Here is a 21,933-nt window from a genome sequence, read left to right as displayed (position 1 = left end):
TTTTGTTATTATTATTTCTTTTTGTTATTTTTGAGACTAGGGCTTTGAACTCAATAGTCCAAGCTGTTCTCAAACTCATGACCCCTCACCTTAACCTCCCAAGTGCTGGGATTACTGGTGCACTCTGAAAGAGTCTTTCTGAGGCTGGGGATTTGTGATTTAGTGTGGAGTATTTGCTTAGCATATGCAAAACCCTCAGTTCATCCAAAAGAACAAAAGAGAAGGAATATCTGATATTCTCATCAAGGACAAATGATGTAATTGTAAAGCCAAGCCTTCTAATTCAAATATACCACCCTCACCTTAATCAATCTCTTTGTGAATCTCAGTAAGTTTTTGACCACATAGACCTTCCTTATTGTGTGGATGCTACACAGCTTAAGTTGTTTTTTCCACCAGTCTAGAATTTTTCAAGGAAGTATAATCTGAATTGCCTTTTTCAGACACTTGAGATTACTTGTGGGAAGAAGAAGGGAAGAAGACCTATAAAACATATATCTAGTTAAAATAAAAATATAAAGCAATGTTCCTTTAAGTCTCACTTCCATCACTGACATATAACCAAACTTTGCTTTTCCTGGCTGCAATGTTTTTAGGGAATTGCAGATCTATCAAGTTTTGGAAATTCAAACAATTGTAAATTACATTCTTATTTTGTCAAGTGTCAGATTTCCTTAACAAGCTCTGGAATATACTGCTAGTAGAGATTGCCTGGTCATAGCTTGAGGCATACATATTAGTAGAGGTATAAGTTCAGGCTGGTTTTATATTATTCTCTCACAGAACTGCATTGTATGAAAAAACAAAAGGGTTCATAGTACATGGGAGTTTTTTTAATCAGCCGTAATGAATACTGTGAAAAATTAAAAGCACTGATGTCATAAACACTCAACTCCTTATAAGTCCTTAAAGGCATCTGTGCACTAGGCTATATAAACTATAATCATCTAATACATGAAATAATGTAGTGATGCCAAGACATGAAGAAACACAAGTGTCTACGATTACTCATCCTGGAGAGCCTAGGGGAGACATGAAGAAAACTCCATAAGTGAATGCTTCACTATTTCCATGTTGGCAAATCTCTATGGCACACATGACAAACAAGCAGTTGCTTGCACACTATAAATTCCGCACATTTGCAAAATAATAGCAAATCACTCTCCCCGCTTACTACTTAAAAGGAATTAATTAGGTTTCTGAGTACCCAGCTTATGGCAGGTTCATGTGGGTGTGGCTGAAAATGAGGAGCCCAGGTTCCAGGAGCTCAGCCTCAGTGTAAGAAAGCTGCTCACACTGTCAGTGGAAGCACAATGCTCACACACCTTCAATGAGCCAGTGCTCTCGACATGGCCCCTCTAAAGTGCAATGTAGTGCAGTGCAGTGCAAAGCAAGAGTGTGCAAGTTTAGTACCACATGAGACCCACTCCTTGGAAAGTGTGCCTATTTTCTTGGGGTCTGCCAAAGGTTTCTGCATGAGTGTACTAGTGGTGGGAACTGCAAATGTTAGCAGTGTGGAAGCAAAGCAGCCAGCGCAGCCTGCTGACACAGGTGCAGCTCCAGAGATGACAACACAGGTGTGCCTTTTTTTTTTTTTTTTTGGTTTTTCAGGGTAGGGTCTCTTTCTAGCCCAGCCTTAAACTCACAGCAAACCTGCTACCTTGGTCTCCCAAGTGCTGGGATTAAAGGCATACACTGGGCTGAAGAGATGGCTTAGCGGTTAAGCGCTTGCCTGTGAAGCCTAAGGACCCCGGTTCGAGGCTCGGTTCCCCAGGTCCCACGTTAGCCAGATGCACAAGGGGGCGCACGCGTCTGGAGTTCGTTTGCAGAGGCTGGAAGCCCTGGCGCGCCCATTCTTTCTCTCTCCCTCTGTCTTTCTCTCTGTGTCTGTCGCTCTCAAATAAATAAATAATTAAAAAAAAGAAACATTTTAAAGGCATACACTACCATGCCTGGCAATTTTTCTATATTTTATTTATTTTGATGTATTTACTGGAGAGAGAAAGAGAATGAATGGGCATTCCAGGGCCTCTAGCCACCGCAAACAAACTCCAGATACATGTGCCACCTTGTAGATCTGGCTTTTGTGAGTCCTAGGTCCTTTGGCTTTGCAGGCAAGCACCTTGACTTAAGCCACCCCTCCAGCTCAAGTGTGCATTCTGAGTGTGAAAAACAGGAAGGGAAGAAATGATGATGCCTCGATTGTTAAAACAAAATAACAATCACTGGAGGTGATGAGGAAGAGTGTGGAGCAGGAAACAGACCTCTAAATAAACCCTAATTTTATAGGAGCCAATGGCGGGAGAGAATGAGCAGAATAAAAGAAGTGGAGGAGAAGAATAGAAGAGTACTGCTGTAACATTTTTGGAGGTTATAACACTCACAAGTAAAGTTGGTTGAGGTTTCTGATTTGCTGAGATAATGGAGATGCCTTCAACTAGTCCTATGGTAGACAAGTCCCATGTCCCATGTTGAGTCCCTCACGCTGTGGCCAGGGGTCATGCCTCCATGGGCTTGGCTTTTCCCATGTGACAGAACACAGAATAACTCAGAAGCTAGCCATATCCACTCAAGTGGGATGTCTGCTAGAATGCCAGGCTGTCCCTACCTGGTCATGGGTTTGACCTGTCATGATTATTGAGGGTTCTTCCTCTATACCTATTTCCACCCTTCATCCCTCATAGCTCGTTTCTTTAATGACCTCATCTTGGCCACTGCACATCTGAGCGCAGTTAACATGCTAAGGCTGTTTACAAACAACACATTTTCTGAAAAGAGGCAATCTTTCTGTATAGTAATGTTTTTCTTATAAATCAAGTATTTTAATATTTTTGAAGATTAAAAAGCATACTCTTTGTGGTAATTCACTGAAGTTAAAAATCACACTCACTAATGTATAAGTCTGTGGGCCTAACACCTTCACTGCTTTACTTGTTATTTAAATGAACCCTGCATTTTGGGTCTACTTCTCTACTCATCTGAGCTCTTCCACATTATAAAAATGTATCATGGTGGAATTAAAATTTGGTCTAATTCAAGAACTCATAGTTCAGGAATGACAGTGGTGTTTTGAATTAATATACATCAGTGAGACAATGTCTTAAGGTCATAGGAGCAATCATAGAGAAGCTGGAGGCTGTTATGCATTGGTCTTATGTAGGGACCACAGTGGACACTGGGCACTCACATGTCCCAGGCTCTATGGGCAACCCATGTGATCTTCACAGAACCTCTTAGCCCACTTTAGAGGGAAGAAAAGACCTGCCTATGGTAGCACAACTTCTAGGCAATGGGCTAAGGCTGCTCAGAAGCCAAGAAATTTGCGCTGATATCCACTGTTCTGCCGAGCCAGCATCAATACAAAGGTTAGAGTGTGGTCCTAAGTGGGTAAACAACCTACTGGACTATCAAATACAGGAAATAAAAGCAGCCACCATATGGGAACTGCAGGTACTCATTGAAGAGCACAACATGCCCATATGAGCTTCTGTCTGGACATGTTTGACCCTATGTCAGAGAGAAATGCTTCTTGAGTCATGGGGGAACAGCTTCCTCAGGGAACACTGATACACTCCCACAAACGTGGCCTGCCATCCAGAGAGCAAATGCAAGGCTCACTTTGGACTGGGTTGCAGCTCAGGCACAATAAGTGGTATTTACCTCTCTGGCACAGTGGGTCTAAAAATTCTTGTAAACCGCTTGGAATGTTTCTGACAACATCACAGGAATAGCCATCTTCTGGCAAAAGAAAAGGCAACTGCAGGTCAGGGTCTTCCTCCAACTGCACATCTCTGCCATCACTGCGGGCAAGCTCATCAGCTGTGTTCTCAGCAACAGCCACCACATTTTCTATAAGATCCTGTTGGAAAACCAATGCTGGATCACAAACTTACACTCCCTGATGAACACATGACCAGCACAGATAGATTGCCAGACATAAAACTGGTTTAAAACAACATGCAGGCCAGGTGCACACATTTACATATGAACCAAGATTCTGATTCCAGACTACTTAAGACTACAAAAGAAAAAGAAATCCAACTGTTTCAAACCAAGAAATTGTTCTTTTCCTTTCTACAGTAGTTGGTTCACTTTGCATAATTTTTAACAGATTTGTTATTGATTTGTTAAGTTATTTTTATAGAATGTCTGATACCATAGAAAAAATATTTAATGTTAAATATAAAAAGGAGGTTACCAATACAGATTTTTCTCACTTGTAAATGTATCATTAGACACAGGACACTGTTAAGTTATAGGCTTGTGGATGATTTATAGTTAAACCATGTTACTGATACCCCACACACATGGGACAAAGCTCACATGTTCTCACTGTACAGCTCAGCCACTACTTCTATGTCCTAAATAGAAAATCAGCCCGAGAACTAGCCCCAGAGTCTTGACCATCTTCTTATAGGGAACAACTATTCAGACTTCTAATGTTACAGATAGTTTTGTTTGATCTTAAAATTCAAGCAGCTGAATGTAATTACACAAACTTTGCATAAGGCTTCTTTTGTTGTACTCATATCAATATTCATCCAAGTTGTGTTAGGGGTAAGTACAATTGTAGCATAACTTCACTGTACCATAACTTGACTTGTGGATATACTGTACTGCTGACTGGGTGATTCCACTATTTGGCTATTTTGTGCTTGCATTTTATTGGCATAAACTCCATCCATCCATCATCTTCAGACACAACTGGTTCTGACAGTAGGTGCCATGATTTAGATATGAAGTGTCCTCTCCAAAGGGCTCATGTTTTGAAGACTTGGTCCCTAATGTAGGCAGTGTTCAGATGTGAGGCTTTTGGAAAGTGAACAGATCATTAACGAGGCTTCTGCCTTCATCAATGAATTGAAAACCTGAAGACTATTGGGAAGCAATGGAACTGTGGAAGGCAGGGCCTGGTTGGAAGTAGGTTATTAGGGGCCTAACCCACATACACAACCCAAATAAACAGAATGATGGAACAAAGAAATGATTCCATGCAAGTCTAGTTTGGTGAACCAGTGAATTTAAATGAGGTCACTTACGCGAGACCAGGTAGGAGTTACTCAACAGGAGCAGGGACTCACGGGCAGTTATACCTGCCTGTAAGAAGAGCCTCAGCCCCTGGCAGTTGCCGCCTGCTTATATGTCACCAGGAGGGGATGAGTCCCATGAGTTCTCCCCCTTCTACCAGGGGATGTCAGTGGGTCCAATTTAGTGAGGGTTTGGTATAATTAAAATTGTTCTGGGCTGGAGAGATGGCTTAGCAGTTAAGCGCTTGCCTGTGAAGCCTAAGGACCCCTGTTTGGGGCTCAAATCCCCAGGACCCACGTTAGCCAGATGTACAAGGGGGTGCACGAATCCTGAGTTCATTTGCAGTGGCTAGAGACCCTGGCATGCCCATTCTCTCTTTCTCTCTCTCTCTCTGCCTTTTTCTCTGCCAGTTGCTCTCAAATAAATAAATAAAAATGAACAAAAAACTTTGTTTTGATTCTGGGCTGGAGAGATGGTTCAGTGGTTAAGGTATTTGCCTGAGAAACCTAAGGACTCATGTTCAACTCTCCAGGTCCCACATAAGCCAGACATACAAAGTGACCCAAGTGTGCAAATTTGCACATGCACATGGAGTTTGATTACAGTGGCTGGAGGCCCTGGCATGCCTATTCTCTCTCAATCTCTCTCTCTTGCATAAAAAAATAAGATCTTTCTAGTTTTTAAAATATTTTTTGTTTTATTTTTATTTATTTATTTGAGAGCGACAGACAGAGAAAGAGGGAGGGAGGGAGGGAGGGAGGGAATGGGCGTGCCAGGGCCTCCAGCCACTGCAAACGAATCCCAGATGTGTGTGCCCCCCTGGGCATCTGGCTGACATGGGTCCTGGAGAATCAAGCCTCAAACCGGGGTCCTTAGGCTTCACAGGCAAGTGCTTACCCACTAAGCCATCTCTACTGCCCAAAATCTTTTCATTGAAAACAAAAATAACTTCAGTCTGTTGGGCTTGCCTCAAAAAAAAAAAAAAAAAAATTCTTTTTCCTGATTCCAACTTGGCAACAACTATGTTATGCCCAGAGGAAAGAGTTCTACAGTACTTGTCTTTCTGTGCTTATTGGCTGTCCTGAAGTGACAGCTCTGTTCTATGATGTTCTCCGTCTTAATATGGCCCAGAAACATGGAGGCAATATGCCACGTGCTGAAGCTTCTAAAACCATGTCAGAATTCTTCCTTTAAACTACTTCTCTGAGGTGTTTGTTACTGAACAAAATAGCTAACTAAGTTGGCTGCCCATCTTTTCTATAGATAAACTAACTAACGGTGGTAGATTCAGTTGACAGGGGTCTTACCCTTCAGTGCACAGCAGGTATATTCAAACTGCAGGATCTCTTTTGCACTTTCCTGGGTGTGCACGCGTGCGCATACACACACACACACACACACACACACGTGTATTTCCTTGTCAGTAATCCACGAGGTGGCTGTGCTATGGAGGCTCGTGTGCTGCCAGCTGATGGCAGGAAAGCACATGTGGCAATGGAAAAGGGATCCTTTGGCCCAAGCAAGAGCTCTGGCCCTCTGGTACTCAGTGTTTCATTCAGTGCAATCATCTAGGAGCAATCCCCAACTTTTCTCCTGTATTCCAATGATTTCCCAAGAAGCAATGCCCTAAATTTAATCCTTTCCAACTTCAAATGCTTGTGTATTTTCTGCATCTTAGACTGAACAACTCAGATATCAGTAATGAATGATTTTGTTCAAAGGTAACTTTTAAGAAAGCTAAGTTATTAACAAACATACTAAATTTTCCTTTTTGACTCCCAGTTTGCCTGTGCTAGCGTGTCTACACTTGGTGGCCACATAGTAGTGCTCACTTACCGCAGGAATAAAAGGCTCATCAGGTGCACAGTGATAGTTCTGTAACAAGGCTTGGAGTTGCAATGAGTTTAACTTAAAGCAGGTGCTGTTGATATTTGGGATATCATCAGGCACATACTTATCCATGGTAAGCAAAGTAGTTGCCTATTTAAAACAACAAAAGGTATGAATAAAATATGATGGTTTAAATGTATTTTAAAATATTTTTCTTTAGGGCTAAGGGCATAGTACCTTCAGTAGAAAAGCATAAGCCAGTTAACATGGGTTCAAAATATCAGCATCAAAACAGTATTATCAACATCTTTTATGTAGTACTTGTAAGGGTAATAATTTCTTGCTAATTGAATTTTGACATGCAGGATGTATATAAGTATTCTATTAATATTTAACTACACATACTGGCTTTTAAAACAAGTTCTTGAGTTTAGTTATATATAATAAGTCAAATCATATATCACATATATATATGATTTGACTCAATTATTAATGTTTATAATACACTTTAAAACGTTGCTTTGAAGTCTGAACATTTCCATTAACAAAACTCTGTGATAGCTTCACTCTACTGATTTTCCATGGAATGCTCTCTACATATGCAATCTTTACTGGAGATGAAGAAATGAAGAACAAAAAGTATATATATAAGTCAAGAACAAAATTCATATTGAGAAAATTTTAACTGGGTGTGTTGATGCATGCCTTTAGTTCCAGCACTCAAGAGGCTGAGGTGGGAGGATCCTTGTGAGTTTGAAGCCAACGTGGGACTACAGCATGAGTTCCAGGTCAGCCAGAGTTACAGTGATACCCTACTTCAAAAACAAAACAAAACAATTTTAATAATTGTTGTAGGTTTTGAGACTATAAATAACCCATTTTAACTGTAATCATCAGTTCCTAGTATTTGATAACTAAAAGCTCCTGTCAGAGCTGTGAAGATACTGTTAACTAAATTTATCTTAGTATGTGGCTTTCTAAAATATGCCTTCCTGATCTCAACATAAAGAACCCTTTACTGCTATGCCTATCTTATTGTTATAGTGTGAACAGTATCCCTCAAAACAGAGATGCAGGAGGCCTAGCCATGTGTACTGCAGAAAGTGACCTTGTTTAGATGCCGTCTTTTTTTTTTTTTTTTTTTTTTTGATTTTTCGAGGTAGGGTCTCACTCTGGCCCAGGCTGACCTGGAATTCACTATGTAGTCAGTCTCAGGGTGGCCTTGAACTCATGGCGCTCCTCCTACCTCTGCCTCCGAGTGCTGGGATTAAAGGCATGCACCACCACGCCTGGCTATGCAGTCTTTTTTTTTTTTTTAAGAACTTTTTATTTATTAGTTTGAGAGAATGATAGAAAGAGGCAGAGAGAGTGAGAAGAATGGGTGTACCAAGGCCTTCTGCTGCTGCAAACAATCTCCAGATGCATGTGCCTCCTTGTTCATCTGGCTTATGTGGGTCCTGGGGAATTGAACTGGGGTCCTTTGGCTTTGCAGGGAAGCATCTTAAATGTTAAGCCATCTCTCCAGCTCTAGATACAGTCTTTATAGAAGCAATTCTACTAAAAGGTCCACTATGCCGGGTACCCTTATACAAAGAACCTGGGACAGACATGGGCTCAAGGAAAATGCCATGTGAAGATGGTTGGCATAGACTGGGATGTATCCACAGGCCAAGGAATGCCAAATTTGGCCTGCAAACCTCCAGAAGCTGGGGAGGGGCCTCGAAGAGATTCACTCTGGTGGCCCTCAGAAGGAACCAGCCCTAATAAACACATTGGTTTTAACCTCTGGCCTCTAGAACTGGGAAAAAAGAAGCTTCTGTTAAGCCACTTTACTGGCAGTCTACTTGATGTCACTGGATACATACGGACTAAATAAACAGAGGGGGGCATTAAGTTTTTACTGTGTCCAAGTTCTTGCCCATCATAAATTCCGACCATCTCCACATTCATGCACATTACTGGCAGAGGTGGGAGAACCCAGAGTACACACCTGCACGATTCTGCTCAGATGACAATCAGCTGCCAGCTCTAGCCCCTGCTTCTCTGCCCAGGCTTCAATATGTCCCAGCTGCTGGCGGATAATGGCTCCCCAGTAGTGGGAGCATAACCCTGAATCTGGGTCAGTCACCAATCTGTTGAATAGCCACATATTGATAAAGTGGAAAAGCTGAGAGAAAAGCTGGATGGTCAGGGCAGCATTGACTCTACAGCGCCGCAGCAAGGACATGGCTCCGGTGAGTGTATGCAGCACATCATCTGTCCAGGATAAGGCATAGAAAAGTCAGGGACCAATTGGCAATCCAGAAGCTTTTGAGTTACACTAAGTTTAGATGAGGGTAGTTAGGGTAATTAATAACTTCTGAATTACTTTAAAATACTAAACGCTCTCTCGGTAGGAAACAATGGTGTGGTCTGAAACTACATATAACTGCTAGGTAGCTATACTTCACATATGAATCCAAGGCTTTTTATTTAAAAGCATGATGAACATGAATACTCCAAATGAGAATTATTAATAAATAGCACATGGTAAAAGTAAACTTTCAAGCACTTAAAAGTAAACTTAACTTTTAAAGACTGCCAAATCCAGCAAGACACTTTATTCATTTGAAAGACATACTTCTTACTTATGCTCACCACTAAGATAAAAGTTAAATGTGAACAAGAAGTGGGTACGGAGAATATCCTAACCTATTTTTGGTCTCTGCAGACTGTTCTCTTCAGGGTCATCCAGAAATGCTGGCATGTAGTTGTTAAGTTCTGACTGAAGACAATGAACCAAGTACCTGAAATTGTGCAAACAGTTTTAATCTCCTCAACAAGGCGTTCTGCTTCTGTTACACCCTCTACCACATATGAGACAATCTGTATTCCATTTTTTAAAAAAAAATGTATCCAAGTTTAAGTTTTACAGGAAAAAACCCCCACAAATATAAGAGAAATAGCAAGTTAGGAGTAATTTGTGTCAAGCACATTTAAGAATCCTCATTGGTGTAGTTGAAAACTACCTGAGAGATGCCATAAATCAATACATCAAGATTCCATATACAAATGAAAGGCAAGACTATCATCTTCTCCAAGGCCACAGACATACAGATAGAATTCTAGGTCCCAGGGTGAGCCCAGGAGCTGGGAACCCTGTGGAAGGCGGCTGTGACAAATGGCGTGTCAGATACCAGGTCCCATATAAGAACGTTTGACAGATCATAAGAGGACCCTGAGTTTGTGCTAGAAACTTGCAGTATTCTGTATTTTTTAGAAATATTTTCTGTTAAAAAAATAAGAACTGTATTCTTATTATAAAAAAGATATATTTTTATTTATTTGCAAGCAGACACAGAAGAGAAAAGAGGACAGGAGAGGAGAGGAGAGGGAGGAAAGAAGGGAGAGAATAGGAGCACCAGGGCCTCCAGTCACTACAAATGAACTCCAGATGTATGTGAGTACTGGGGAATCAAGCCTGGGTCAGTAGGTTTTGCAGGCAAGCACCTTAAATGCTGAGCCATCTCTTTAGTCCAAGCATTACATTCTTAAAAAAAAAAAAAAAAAAGCACATTATTCATTTGTAGAGGGAGGAAAGGAGGTAGGGCAGTAAAAAGAGAAAAAGACAGAACGGGTACATCAGGACCTGTTTTTTTAAAATTTGTTTTGTTAATTTTTATTTATTTATTTGAGAATAACAGAGAGAAGAAAGAGGCAGAGAGAGAGACAGAGAATGTGCACGCCAGTGCTTCCAGCCACTGCAAACGTACTCCAGATGCGTACACCCCCTTGTGCATCTGGCTAACATGGGTGCTGGAGAATCGAGCCTCGAACTGGGGTCCTTCAGCTTCAAAGGCAAGTGCTTAACCGCTAAGCCATCTCTCCAGCCCACATTAGGACCTCTTGCCATGCACACGATCTCTCTAGGAGCATATGCCACTTTGTTTATTTGACTTTACGTGAGTACTAGGGAATTGAACCTGGGTCAGCAGGATTTGTAAGCAAGCAGCTTTAACCACTGAGCCATTTCCCTAGCCCCCAAATTGTATTTGTATATCAATACATCTTGTTTATGCTTTATAACAATCATCTTCAATTAGTATAGATGAAAGCCTGTGGTATTAGTTTTGAAAACTGAATAAATGTGCTTCTTACTTAAATGCCATCTGAACCAAGTGTGCTAAAACATCCTGGGCATCCAAGGTGATCCGACTGAGGTCTCGGTCTTGCTTGATGAAGTTGAGAAGTTCAGATGCATTTGCCATCCAGAAGGCAAGAGCTCCTGCAATGTTCTTTTGTTTCTGTGGACAGAAGGCATTTCTGTAAATAATACCCGGACAAATAAAAATAATTAAAATAAACAGGAATGCTCCTGAAAAGCTGCTGAAGATAGAGCAGTACCTTCCCATCTTCACCCAGGTGTTTACCACAGATACCAGATACTTGCAAAGGAATTTGGGTCCACACAGAGCAATGGTATGCAAATGACCACTGCTACCACTTCCTAGGATCCATGTATTAAGAGACAGGGATCTAATGAGTTACAATGTTTACAGAATGAGTAGAGACATGGAGGTATCCTATTACCACACCCAATTGCAGAATGTGCATTATCTGGTAATCTGTGCAGCATACACACATGTATCCATGGTTACCCACAGCCACCCTGATACTTGTCACTGGCTTGGACACCATGCAACTCAGTATCAAGTACTGATGTATCACATCCTCTCCCGACCACATTTGCAGGCCAGGCAACCTCAGATGAGATCCAAAGAATAGAACCAAGGATAAATAATAGAGAAGAAACAGAACTTTTGTCATTTCATATCCACATTGAAGTGCATTAAGCAGAAATTATGAAATGCTGATATAGTTGCACAGTCAAAAGGATTTTAGTACTGCATGTTTCAGTTGCTGAATGAGTGTTATGAACTGTTCAGTCAAGTTTTTGTAGTATCATATTTGACATGGAAGCAGCATGAGAAACTCAGCTAAGCCAACGCAGCTAGGATCAGCTCCCAGCAGTATGTCCTACCTGATCAACCTGGTCTACTTCCTGGAGAAAAACAGACGAGGGGAAATCAAGCAGAACGAGAGAAAGAAACTTGTAAACAATCATGAAAGTTTAAAAACTCAAAACACTAACATGAAGGTACGACATGAGGTACAACATTCAGTTATGTTATCTCAAATTATATTTTCATCTATGGTTCTAAAGCAGCTTTGGAAGTATGACATAATGGATTAGTTTCATGTTTTTAACACTGGCACAATGACTGAGTTTTACAGTTTATCTAAAAAGATGACATCAAAATAAAAAGCAAATAAACATACTGGTCTCTTTGAAAGATTTTCAAAGGGAAGACTTGTAAATGCTGTTTTAAATAATACAGTGAGCTTACTAATTAAAGGCATGTAAGTCCATTCTCCTCAATTAATTGTAAGAATGAGAAAGAAAAGAAAGCCCAGGTGAAACTATTAAAGTAAAAGTTGAGGATTTAAAAATTGCGTACAGAATTCATATTATACCTATACTCAAGAGAACCAGTTGCTTTTGAAAGTAGAATCTAAATTATCGCTGAATTAATTCTTTACCACCACTGGAAGAGTCTTCCAGCCACATATTACCCTACTCTAAAGGCTAACATGTCTTGTCTAGGCAGTGGCAGTAACCCTGACTAGCAGACACCAGCAAGGACAAACCCTCTAAAGTAGCCTGGGACAGAAGCATCGCAGCTTGAGATGGGCTTTACAAGTCCACATATGAGAGCAGACAGACAATGGCTCTAAATGGCAACTGAAAAGAACGTTTATGTTTGTAACGGTAGCAGAGTAACAAAAAGGTACCCATATAACATTCCTCCTTTTCTGTTTCTTGGCTTGCCTGCAAAATACTTGCAAGCCCAACAAACTCTTATCATGCTAATCACTCAAGTGTGAAAGACATGTTTGTGGAAAACTTTCATCTTTTTAAAACAATTCTGAGGAAATTAAAGATCCAAATGATCCTGCTAGGAGGAAAATCACCCAGCAATCTAACTGCAGTACTTAACACTGCACTGCTAGTTTCACAGCTGAGTGAGAACACTGGTATATATTAGGAAAACCCTTTAAAATCTGTAAATTTACTTGCATGGAATTTAATGATTAAATCTTTAAATTATCTGTATGAAAAACAGCTATAGCCAATTTTATCAACTGTAAATTGACAGATTAGTTAAAACAAACCATTCTACTAACAGAACACCCTTAAAAGGTTTATGAAAGAATTCCATCTTAAAAGAGAAGAGCATCATAACATCCACCATTCCTACATACAGGCTACTGAAAATACTACTCCTGATCTCATAGTAGCCTCATCAGAATGGAGCCAGCTCCCCCATCCAGCTACTCAGCTGTTCTAAGAAAAAGCAGAACCCAGGGGCTGGTGAGGAAAGGGCCGTACTTCGGTACCATGAAAATGTTTTTTGGAGGTGGAGGCTGTATAACACTTTGACATGTAAACACTATAGGCTCTTCACATAAAAAAAATGAAGCTAACCTTACATTACATGAGTTCTAGTTCAGTAAATTATTTAAAGAAAATTCTAAGAAAATCCACCATGGTCCCAGTACTTTCTCACAACTACTACTGTAGTTTTAAGGTCTTTTTTTTTTTTGTGATCACTGTGTCATCACACACAGTTTATCTTCATTTGCTCTAAAATTTTTAAGATACAGAAAACAAATTTGTATTTTCTTTCAACTTTTTAAAGTTAAACCTTTCCTTAGATAGAAACTGGTAATTTAATTCTGAGGGAACTGAATCCCCTCAGCAGACATGTTGCTGGCACTCACCTGAATGACCCCTTCCATCATGCTCACCATCTTGTTGACGACGGCCACGGCCTTATGTGTGCGTTCTGTAGGACTGATGTCGGGTCTGTGCTGGCTGGACAATACATACCGACATGCCATGTACAACACATATGTAGGCGACAACTTAAAGTGGACTGTAGAGCTATTTGTGTAATTTATAATGGCAGACAAAAACGAATCTTCAGCTGTAAAAAAGATTTTAGAAAAGAAAAATGAACAAAATCCACAAAAATCATATGAAGAAAAAAGGAACTATAGCTCTAATAATAGAATCTGAAATTACTCACAACTCTCCCTGAATTCAATGCTTGCAGGCAGTATCAGTTCAGGCCCACCAGCATCCTGAGTTCTACAAGAACAAAGTTGACACTGCTTATAGTCAGGTTAACAACTAATATTTAGTACTGCCAACAACCTGTGTACATTAACCAACTATTTTTTTGTCTTCATGCAGTTTTCAAGGTGAAATAATAAACAGCATAGCCCCCAGCCTCACATGAAGCTACTGAAATATTCCGATGCATGGACTGGCATGGTTCTGATCACTATTCTCCACAGAAGATTGACTCCTCCTTCAAGCATAGACTTTTATCAGAAGAGCAGATCCAACACAAAGTTTGGATTATTAATGAGCACTTCAACTGGAAGACAGGGATCCTGCTGTCCTCCACCTGCTAGGCCACAGCTTGGGTAACAGTGAAAAAACACTGCTGAGAAATGCCAGAGAAACTAACCCATGGTGAGCTAGACACTGAGTTCTTTCACGTGGAAGAAAGCATTTACTAGGAGCTGGACATCATTTATCTTAAACTACTGGCACATGTTTAGACAACATGACCCATAAAGTTTCTTTTATCCATGCAATATTTCCATTTCCCAAGTTCCCAAGTGAAGCATGCCTCTAAAAAAGGCATTCTACTCACTAACGATTTCTTAAGCTCACAGAAGTTCTAGGTAGTCTTCACCACTTAGCCTGACACTATACAAAATAAAAGGAACTATCAAAAATATAAATATTTTGAGATATTTCTAACTAACTAATTAGCAGCAACTAATGTTTTTATATTTACAGGCATTTGGGACCAGAGTAACTCAAAGATCAGGGACATTTCTATTTCTGAAGGAGACTTCTTCAGACAACTGCTCACCAACTAGTAGCAAGGGAAGAAAGGGCACTGCCTCGCCATACTCTTTTTCCAGCTGTGGATTCTGTATGCACACATGTGTGTATAACAGACTAACATGATATACTGCTATGACTATGATTTAAAAATAAACATTTCAAAGCTATCTCTAAGTATGGCTTACTAAAATGTGTGAAATTTGTTCAGTGTAAATACCCTTTCACTTACATGTGCCATTATCACTCAAACAAATTAGTTTGCTACTGGCTATAGTTTTTGTGTAAGCACAGGAACAAAAGTTCTCCCTTTCTACAACCAGTGAACGAATGCTGTGAAAAACACAGAGTTACAACTGAAATGAGAGTATCTAAGTTAATCATGGACTCAAGTTAACCTGAAGAGAGTGAGTATTCACATGAATCTCTGGATCTGCTGAGGTGTGAAATAACAGGATTTCGGGGCAGAACCACTGCAAATGGCTTAGAAGCATGGGGCTGCCAGCAGTGTGTCAGCCCAGCCACCATAAACAGTGGCCAGAGACGGACAGAAAAATACCACAATAAAAACAAGAGCCTAAGCCAGGCATGGTGGTGCACGCCTTTAATCCCAGCACTTGGGAGGCAGAGGTAGGAGGATCACCCTGAGTTCGAAGCCACCCTGAGACTCCGTGAATTCCAGGTCAGCCTGGGCTAGAGTGAGACCCTACCTCAAAAAACTAAAACCAAAACCAAAACAAAACAAAAGAGCCTAGCACTCAATGATGAGTGCAGACTTCAGACTAAGGCTATCAAAATCTTATGATGCACAGTGCCCTCTATTGGAAAATGGGAGAGTAACAACTGACTTTTTATGGCCTATGACTGAACAGACAACCAGTCACCTGCCCTGAGCCAAGTAGCTGTAACTGGATCTGTGACAGGGAACAGGAAGAATGGCTTCTTCAGAACTGTGACTAGCATCAGCAGGTCAGTGTTTCCGGATCCATGCTGACAAGACGAGTGTGCAGTGTCAAGGCTCTAGAGCCCCAGTGAGCTGTAGCGCCTCTCTCACTTACACTGGACGTGGCCTGCTGCTCAGCTCCCACACTGAAGGTGTGACATCACTTGTTAGCATTTAAACACGTCAGAGGTCACAAGACAGTGATTTTTGATTTATTAAGGTACATATACTAAAAATCTTAAGAGGAAATAAGAGACAAAAGTTCTCTGCCACAAGAAACTAGGTGACAATGCTGGAAATAAGAACTTTATGCTTCACTTGCTCAGCAAAGGGCTGTATCACACCAGAGCCTAGTTAGGAAAATACGCTTTTCTAAAGTCATTTTTGCCTTTATGTATTTTTAATTTCTTTTAGAGGTGGGTGAAATAACTAGTTTTCTTATACTATAAAAATCTCTTTCTCCATACACAAGACAGAGTAGTCAAACCGGAACAGAGTTGTTAATTCAATGTGCCGCCTATGTGAGATTGATAACACTGTGGCATGTAAAAGATGCAACATGGACAGGAAATACTTGTAAAAGCACTTCAACTTTCAACAATTAGCTAGGTGTCCGTTTGCACAGCAATCTTTATCCCAAACCCTTCTCTTTAGGAGCAGTCACTCCTCCCAGTCCCCTGAAGCAGCCTACCTGCTTTCTCGTCTGCGGTAGTCCTGCTCCTGATCCAGCCGGATCATCGGCTTCACCATCCCTCGCTCAGCCGTGCTGGAGGCAGATGACACCCTGTCACTGTCCAGTCTAGTAGTGCTCTGTGCCAGGGGAAGCAGAGCATGTTAGAATGCCTTGTAGATCAACCAAGCTTTATGCTCAGCCCTGCAGGCAGACACTCACACAGGGCTGCCATGCGAGGAAGGTGACGGCACAGATCAGACAAGCTCAGGATGTCAGTCGCAGGGGCTGCAGCAAGTGCATGGCAGTCAAAGACCGGTGTGAAATACATAGACACTCTGATGCTCATAAAGCCAGGACTTGGCTTTAGCAATGAAACTGACAGGTATACAATGATTTTTTTTTAAAGAAAAGTGAAAAGAAAGTTCTTTCAAAGTCAGAATTAGAGCTGAGAGGAGATGCGTCACGTAAGAGATGGGGTCTTGAGTTTTCAGTCAAGAACAGATTTAGGCATCAGGTTAAACAAAACAAGCCAAATTCAGGAAAGGAAATTCTGTTTTCTCTCATATGTGAAAGCTATATCCAAATGTATGTATGTATGTATGTATGTATGTATGTATGTATGTTTGCATGCATGTATGCACTTCTATGTGTGTCTGTAGGTCAGGAAACTATACAGGGAATCATGATAGGGGAGGAAGTGCACCTAAGGAAGGTAGGAAATAGAGTAATGGGGCCCACGTCATTGAATAGCAGAAAGGAACACTACTTGGGGAAGAAAGGGAAGCAGTTGGGGGGAGGGCAGTGGGGGAGAGGAACAATATAATGGCACATATATGTGATACTGCCTTGATGAAACCTATTACTTGTATTGTAACCTAAAATTAATTTTAAAAACCACAAATTTAAGTCAGGATTAAAGGCACACACCTTTAATCCCAGCACTCCAGAGGCAGAGGTAGGAGGATTGCTTTGAGTTGAAGGCCAGCCTGAGAGTACATAGTGAATTCCAGGTCAGCCTGTGCTAGAGGGAGACCCTACCTCAAAAAAATAAAGATTTAAGTCCCCCACATTATAGTTCAAACCCTAATGAATTTAGTACAGAAAATGGTTTATCTCTTGCCTTATAAAGATCAACACCAAGCGATATCACATATAGAATGACTAGACAGAGTACATTTCAGTACTTTTAAATAGTCCACATTCCTCATCATATGCAAGGCAGGCACAAAGAATGAGGTGCCTATTTTAAGAAAATTGAAACACATTTAACAATTTTACACTTAACAAAATTCTCTAGCAAAAGTCTCATGTTAGATTATACATCCACTGTGGAAAATGAGCATAGGAAAAATCTTGCTCTCACCACCCAGAGATTAATAATTCTCAATAGCTGCATGCACTTTTTAAAAATTTTCCATACAAGAGCTTTTACAATGTACTTTATGAAAAATACTCTTCTTCAAGCCAGATAGGATTCTGAACACCTGTAATCCCAGGACTTGGGAGACTGAAGCAGCCTAACTATATACTAAAACTATCTCAAAATTCGAACAATCAGCAAATCAGACACCCAGGAGCTCAAACCAGCTGGCAAAACTATGGCTGGATAAAGGACTTGTTACCCCTTGTATTCCATTTTAGAGTCGTTGATATCTATGCTAGTTTGAAAATATGTCTCCAACAGCCTCAGGTATTTTTTAAGATTAAGCTTCCTGCTTAAGCCTCTAGCAACCTCCTGGAAGGGAGTGTACCATTGGGAGTAGAAATGAATTCCAGCCCAAAGGTATGGAGAGCAGTTTGAGCTCTTGCTATTTTGTGGTATTTGTTGGCTGGTGGTAGTTTCTCTCTGCGTGGATCTGTGAACGGGGACCAGCTTCTTCTGCCACTGATGGAATTTCCCTTGGATCTGGAAGCTTGAAATAAATCCCTTCCTCCCATGAGTGCTGGTTGTATGTTCATCCCAGCAATGTGGAAACTTTCTATTACAGAATTTGGTTGTCTACTACTGTATCTAAGAACTGATCACCAAATGAGGAGAGCAATGACCTGGCTACACAGGAACTAAGGGGTGGCTGTGGAAGGGCAGTGTCACAGAAGGTGATTAAGAGGTGGGGTGGAGTACTTACATTAAGGGACAAATGGAAGCAGGGTACCCAATCTGACCACAGAGAGCTGGTTATACACAAGAGCAGCTAAAGCAACACCCATGATCCACTGGGAAGAGAAAGCACCCATTTTGACCTCAAGAAAAAGGAAACCTGCTCTCTTTCTTTTACATGTACCTATGAGACAACACAACACAGCAAGACATCATACAGACAAAGGCCACTGTAAAGTCTGTCTTTACAAAGGAGCCTCTGCTGATGGTGACTTATAACCCACAGACAGATCAGGCCATAAATCCTTGAGTCCTACCCTGCTTGTTGGCAATGCCGTCCCACTGTGAATATCTCCTCCTAAATCAAAGGTTGTCTCCTGAACAGTTCTGTTGAGACAAAAATGCAACATAGGATTAAGTTTCAGTTGATAAAGTAGTGGCTCCTCTAATACAGCAGAGCAGTTAAGTAAATAGTCCAATGTAAGTAAAAATAATACTTTATTTTCAGCACCTGTATTTACAGTGTACAGAAACTGAGTCTGTAACTATGTAAAAACTAATTTACAGAAGCTAAGGTAAATTTCTGAACTTTTCTTTTATAGTAAACATACTTATAGGCTCAATACCTAATTTAAAAAATATATTTACTTACTTATTTGCAACCAGAGAGAGACAGATAGACAGAGAATAGGCACACCAGGGCCTCTAGCTGCTGCAAACAAACTCCAAATGCACACGTGCCACTTTGTACATCTGGATTTACATGGGTACTGGGGAACTGAACTGGGTCGTTAGGCTTTGCAATCAAGCACCTTAACTGCTGAGCCATCTCTTCAGCCTAATGAATTTAGTATAAAATTTAGTGTAGAAACTGGGTTTATCTCCTGCCTTTTCAAGATCAACGCTGAAAGGAAAGTCACATATACAGTGACTCAATGAAGTACATGTCAATACTTTAAAACAGTACATATTCCCCATCATTTGCAAGGCAGGAACATACTTTTAAAAAGTAATATACTAGGGCTAGTCTGAAAGCTACCTGATGGCTTTGTGTGTGTGTATGTGTGTGAGTGTGTGCATGCACATGTGAGTGTGTGCATGCTGCAGGCACATATATGTGCCCTTGTGGCATCCCACATGCTTGCATATGGGAGGGTTGCTTGCCAGCAGTGGCTGGAATGGGACACCAGGTATTCATTCCATTGATCTGCTTGGTCCTGTTTTGAAGCCAGAGTCTCCTCTGACCAGTTCTGGAGCTTGTGGGCTCTACTGATTCTGAGGTCTTTACTACCAGAAGAACTGGGGTTATAGGCATGCATGGCCATGCCCAGCTGTTTCATGTTGGATCTGGAGATTTGAACTCAGGCAGTCTCAGGGCCCCTTAGCTTCATGCTTATATAGGAAACACACTTAACTTCTGAGCTCTTGATGGGTGTTTTAAAGCACATGGACTTCACTACTTAGACTACAATGAAGAATCAGAAATTTCTGATGTATTAACATTAAAAGCACTCAAGTAAGACTTGTTCTAGTTTACCAAAGTTTCTAAATACCTCAAGACAATAAAACTTCAAAAATCTTCATATGAAAAACTAACGCAGAGTACACATGACATGTTTCCAAGAAAAAAGTTGAGGCTATCTAAATTATATTCTTTGGCATAAATAAAGGGCAAATATAACCCACTGATGCCCAGCACATGGGAAAGAGCTTAAAGCCACCTGGAAACCAACAAGGATGAAGCAATGGCTAAACTTCTGGATTGCTAGATAGATGACCACAACTAATTCTCTTCTGTTCCAACATCTGAGAAATACATGGTACTGAAAATTTTTACTTAAGCCCGGTGATACAGAAGTTTAAATATTTCAACTAGAAATTCTCCTACAGAATCACTAAGAAAATGGAAAATATTGAAATATAAAGCAGTATCATGCTTTGGATAGTAGTTTCTCCAAAAAGTTAAAGTGTTTATTAAAGGCTAAATAATCATCAATTTTCTGTATACAACTTTATGTAAAATATCACCAAGGTTTCAAAATTTAAGACACATCTATCACCAAATCATTCACAAAAATTGTATATACTAGGCTCACAAACTGCCCAGTAAGACATTCTCTTAATGTTCATACCCATATATTAATGCTACTCTCACTTTTGGTTAGAGAAGTTTCTCCTTTCAGATGGAAGTTGACCTCTGGAATGACTCAAAAGGCACCATAGTGCTGAGAAGAAGTGACAGAGAAATGTTCAGCACTGAAACATCTCTATCACACCTTCCAAAGCTCAGGGTCCATTGCGGAAGAAGTGGTAGACAGAATTTAAGAGCCAAAAGAAGGGTAGGACTCCCTTACAATGCACTCTTCCAGACACAAAATGCCCTGGATATCCATGACCTCAGAGTGCCTGACACTACCTACACAAAGCTATCATAATATGAGGAAAACATGATGACATCAAAATAAAAGACAGACTGATTGAGAGGGGCAGGGCATGATGGAGAGTGGAGCTGCAAAGAGTAAAGTGTGTGTGTGTGGGGGGATTACCATGGTTTATTGTCTGTAATTATGGAAGCTGTTAAAAAAAAAAGTCCTGCTGGCTTTCATCAGTTTAAATGAGATATAGTTTAGCTATCTGCTTTCTGATAAGGACATAAAGAATACAACAGCTTACTTTCAAGACCACACATACCCATAACAATGCTAGCATCCTCTTACAGATAGCATATAGCCAAAGCCTTCTAATTCTACTTACAATGAACATATATCCATATACAAAAAGTCCTCTTACAGACAGTACCTGAGTTAACTAAAGCATTCTAGATTCTATTTATAATGAACATTGTTGAATAACAAATTAATAGTACCATGTAAAACTATTTTATACTTCCTCAAAGTTATCTTTTACATGTTTAATATATGCCTATTTATATCAGATTCTTTATATGCAAACAAGTCCAAAGTAAGCTGTAAATACTAACACATACTTGTAACAGTATTCTGAACCTGATGCAGGAGGATAGCAAATTCGAGGCCAGTGTGGGTTACATAAAAAACAAGCAAGCAAGCAAACAAAAACCCATGTGCAAAGTGACTTTACACATAACTTCTCAGCATTCAGAACACAATAATAGCACATCAGATGTAGACTAGGTACATATATAATATATAATTAATGAATCAGCCTCCCATCCAAAGTGTCTAAAATCTCCAAACTGACTATCAGTATCAAAATACCTGCTACTGAGACCATCAGCAAGAAAGACTTGAAGACCTCTACTTAAGAGCACATGGATTATTAACCCAGATAACATTCAGTTTAAACAATGAAACAAGGAGTGAGGGAGCAGATGGAGAAAGAGGTAAGGTCGTTTGCTGAGACCGGTGAGAATCCAAAGG

At 40.4% G+C, this 21,933-nt stretch overlaps 1 protein-coding gene across 17 annotated transcripts in view; it reads right to left on the bottom strand.

Moving 5' to 3' along the window:
• Afdn (afadin, adherens junction formation factor) overlaps window positions 1–21,933 on the bottom strand; it is a 135,729-nt gene that overhangs the window by 46,888 nt on the left and 66,908 nt on the right. For 12 of the 17 annotated variants that reach the window (XM_045159414.1, XM_045159420.1, XM_045159418.1 and 9 more), the window contains 10 exons: window positions 18,853–18,922; window positions 16,456–16,574; window positions 13,989–14,050; window positions 13,681–13,886; window positions 11,879–11,899; window positions 10,996–11,141; window positions 9,550–9,644; window positions 8,849–9,114; window positions 6,865–7,008; window positions 3,661–3,859 (listed from right to left, as the gene is read on the bottom strand). In XM_045159414.1, coding sequence (XP_045015349.1) covers window positions 3,661–3,859; window positions 6,865–7,008; window positions 8,849–9,114; window positions 9,550–9,644; window positions 10,996–11,141; window positions 11,879–11,899; window positions 13,681–13,886; window positions 13,989–14,050; window positions 16,456–16,574; window positions 18,853–18,922 — 1,328 coding nt within the window. The remainder of the gene's footprint in view (window positions 1–3,660; window positions 3,860–6,864; window positions 7,009–8,848; window positions 9,115–9,549; window positions 9,645–10,995; window positions 11,142–11,878; window positions 11,900–13,680; window positions 13,887–13,988; window positions 14,051–16,455; window positions 16,575–18,852; window positions 18,923–21,933) is intronic. The other 5 variants (XM_045159422.1, XM_045159429.1, XM_045159427.1 and 2 more) reach the window with 1 other exon arrangement.

Source organism: Jaculus jaculus, chromosome 9, assembly GCF_020740685.1.
Source record: "Jaculus jaculus isolate mJacJac1 chromosome 9, mJacJac1.mat.Y.cur, whole genome shotgun sequence".
Lineage (NCBI taxonomy): Eukaryota > Metazoa > Chordata > Mammalia > Rodentia > Dipodidae > Jaculus > Jaculus jaculus.
This window is presented reverse-complemented; position numbering and strand designations above follow the sequence as displayed.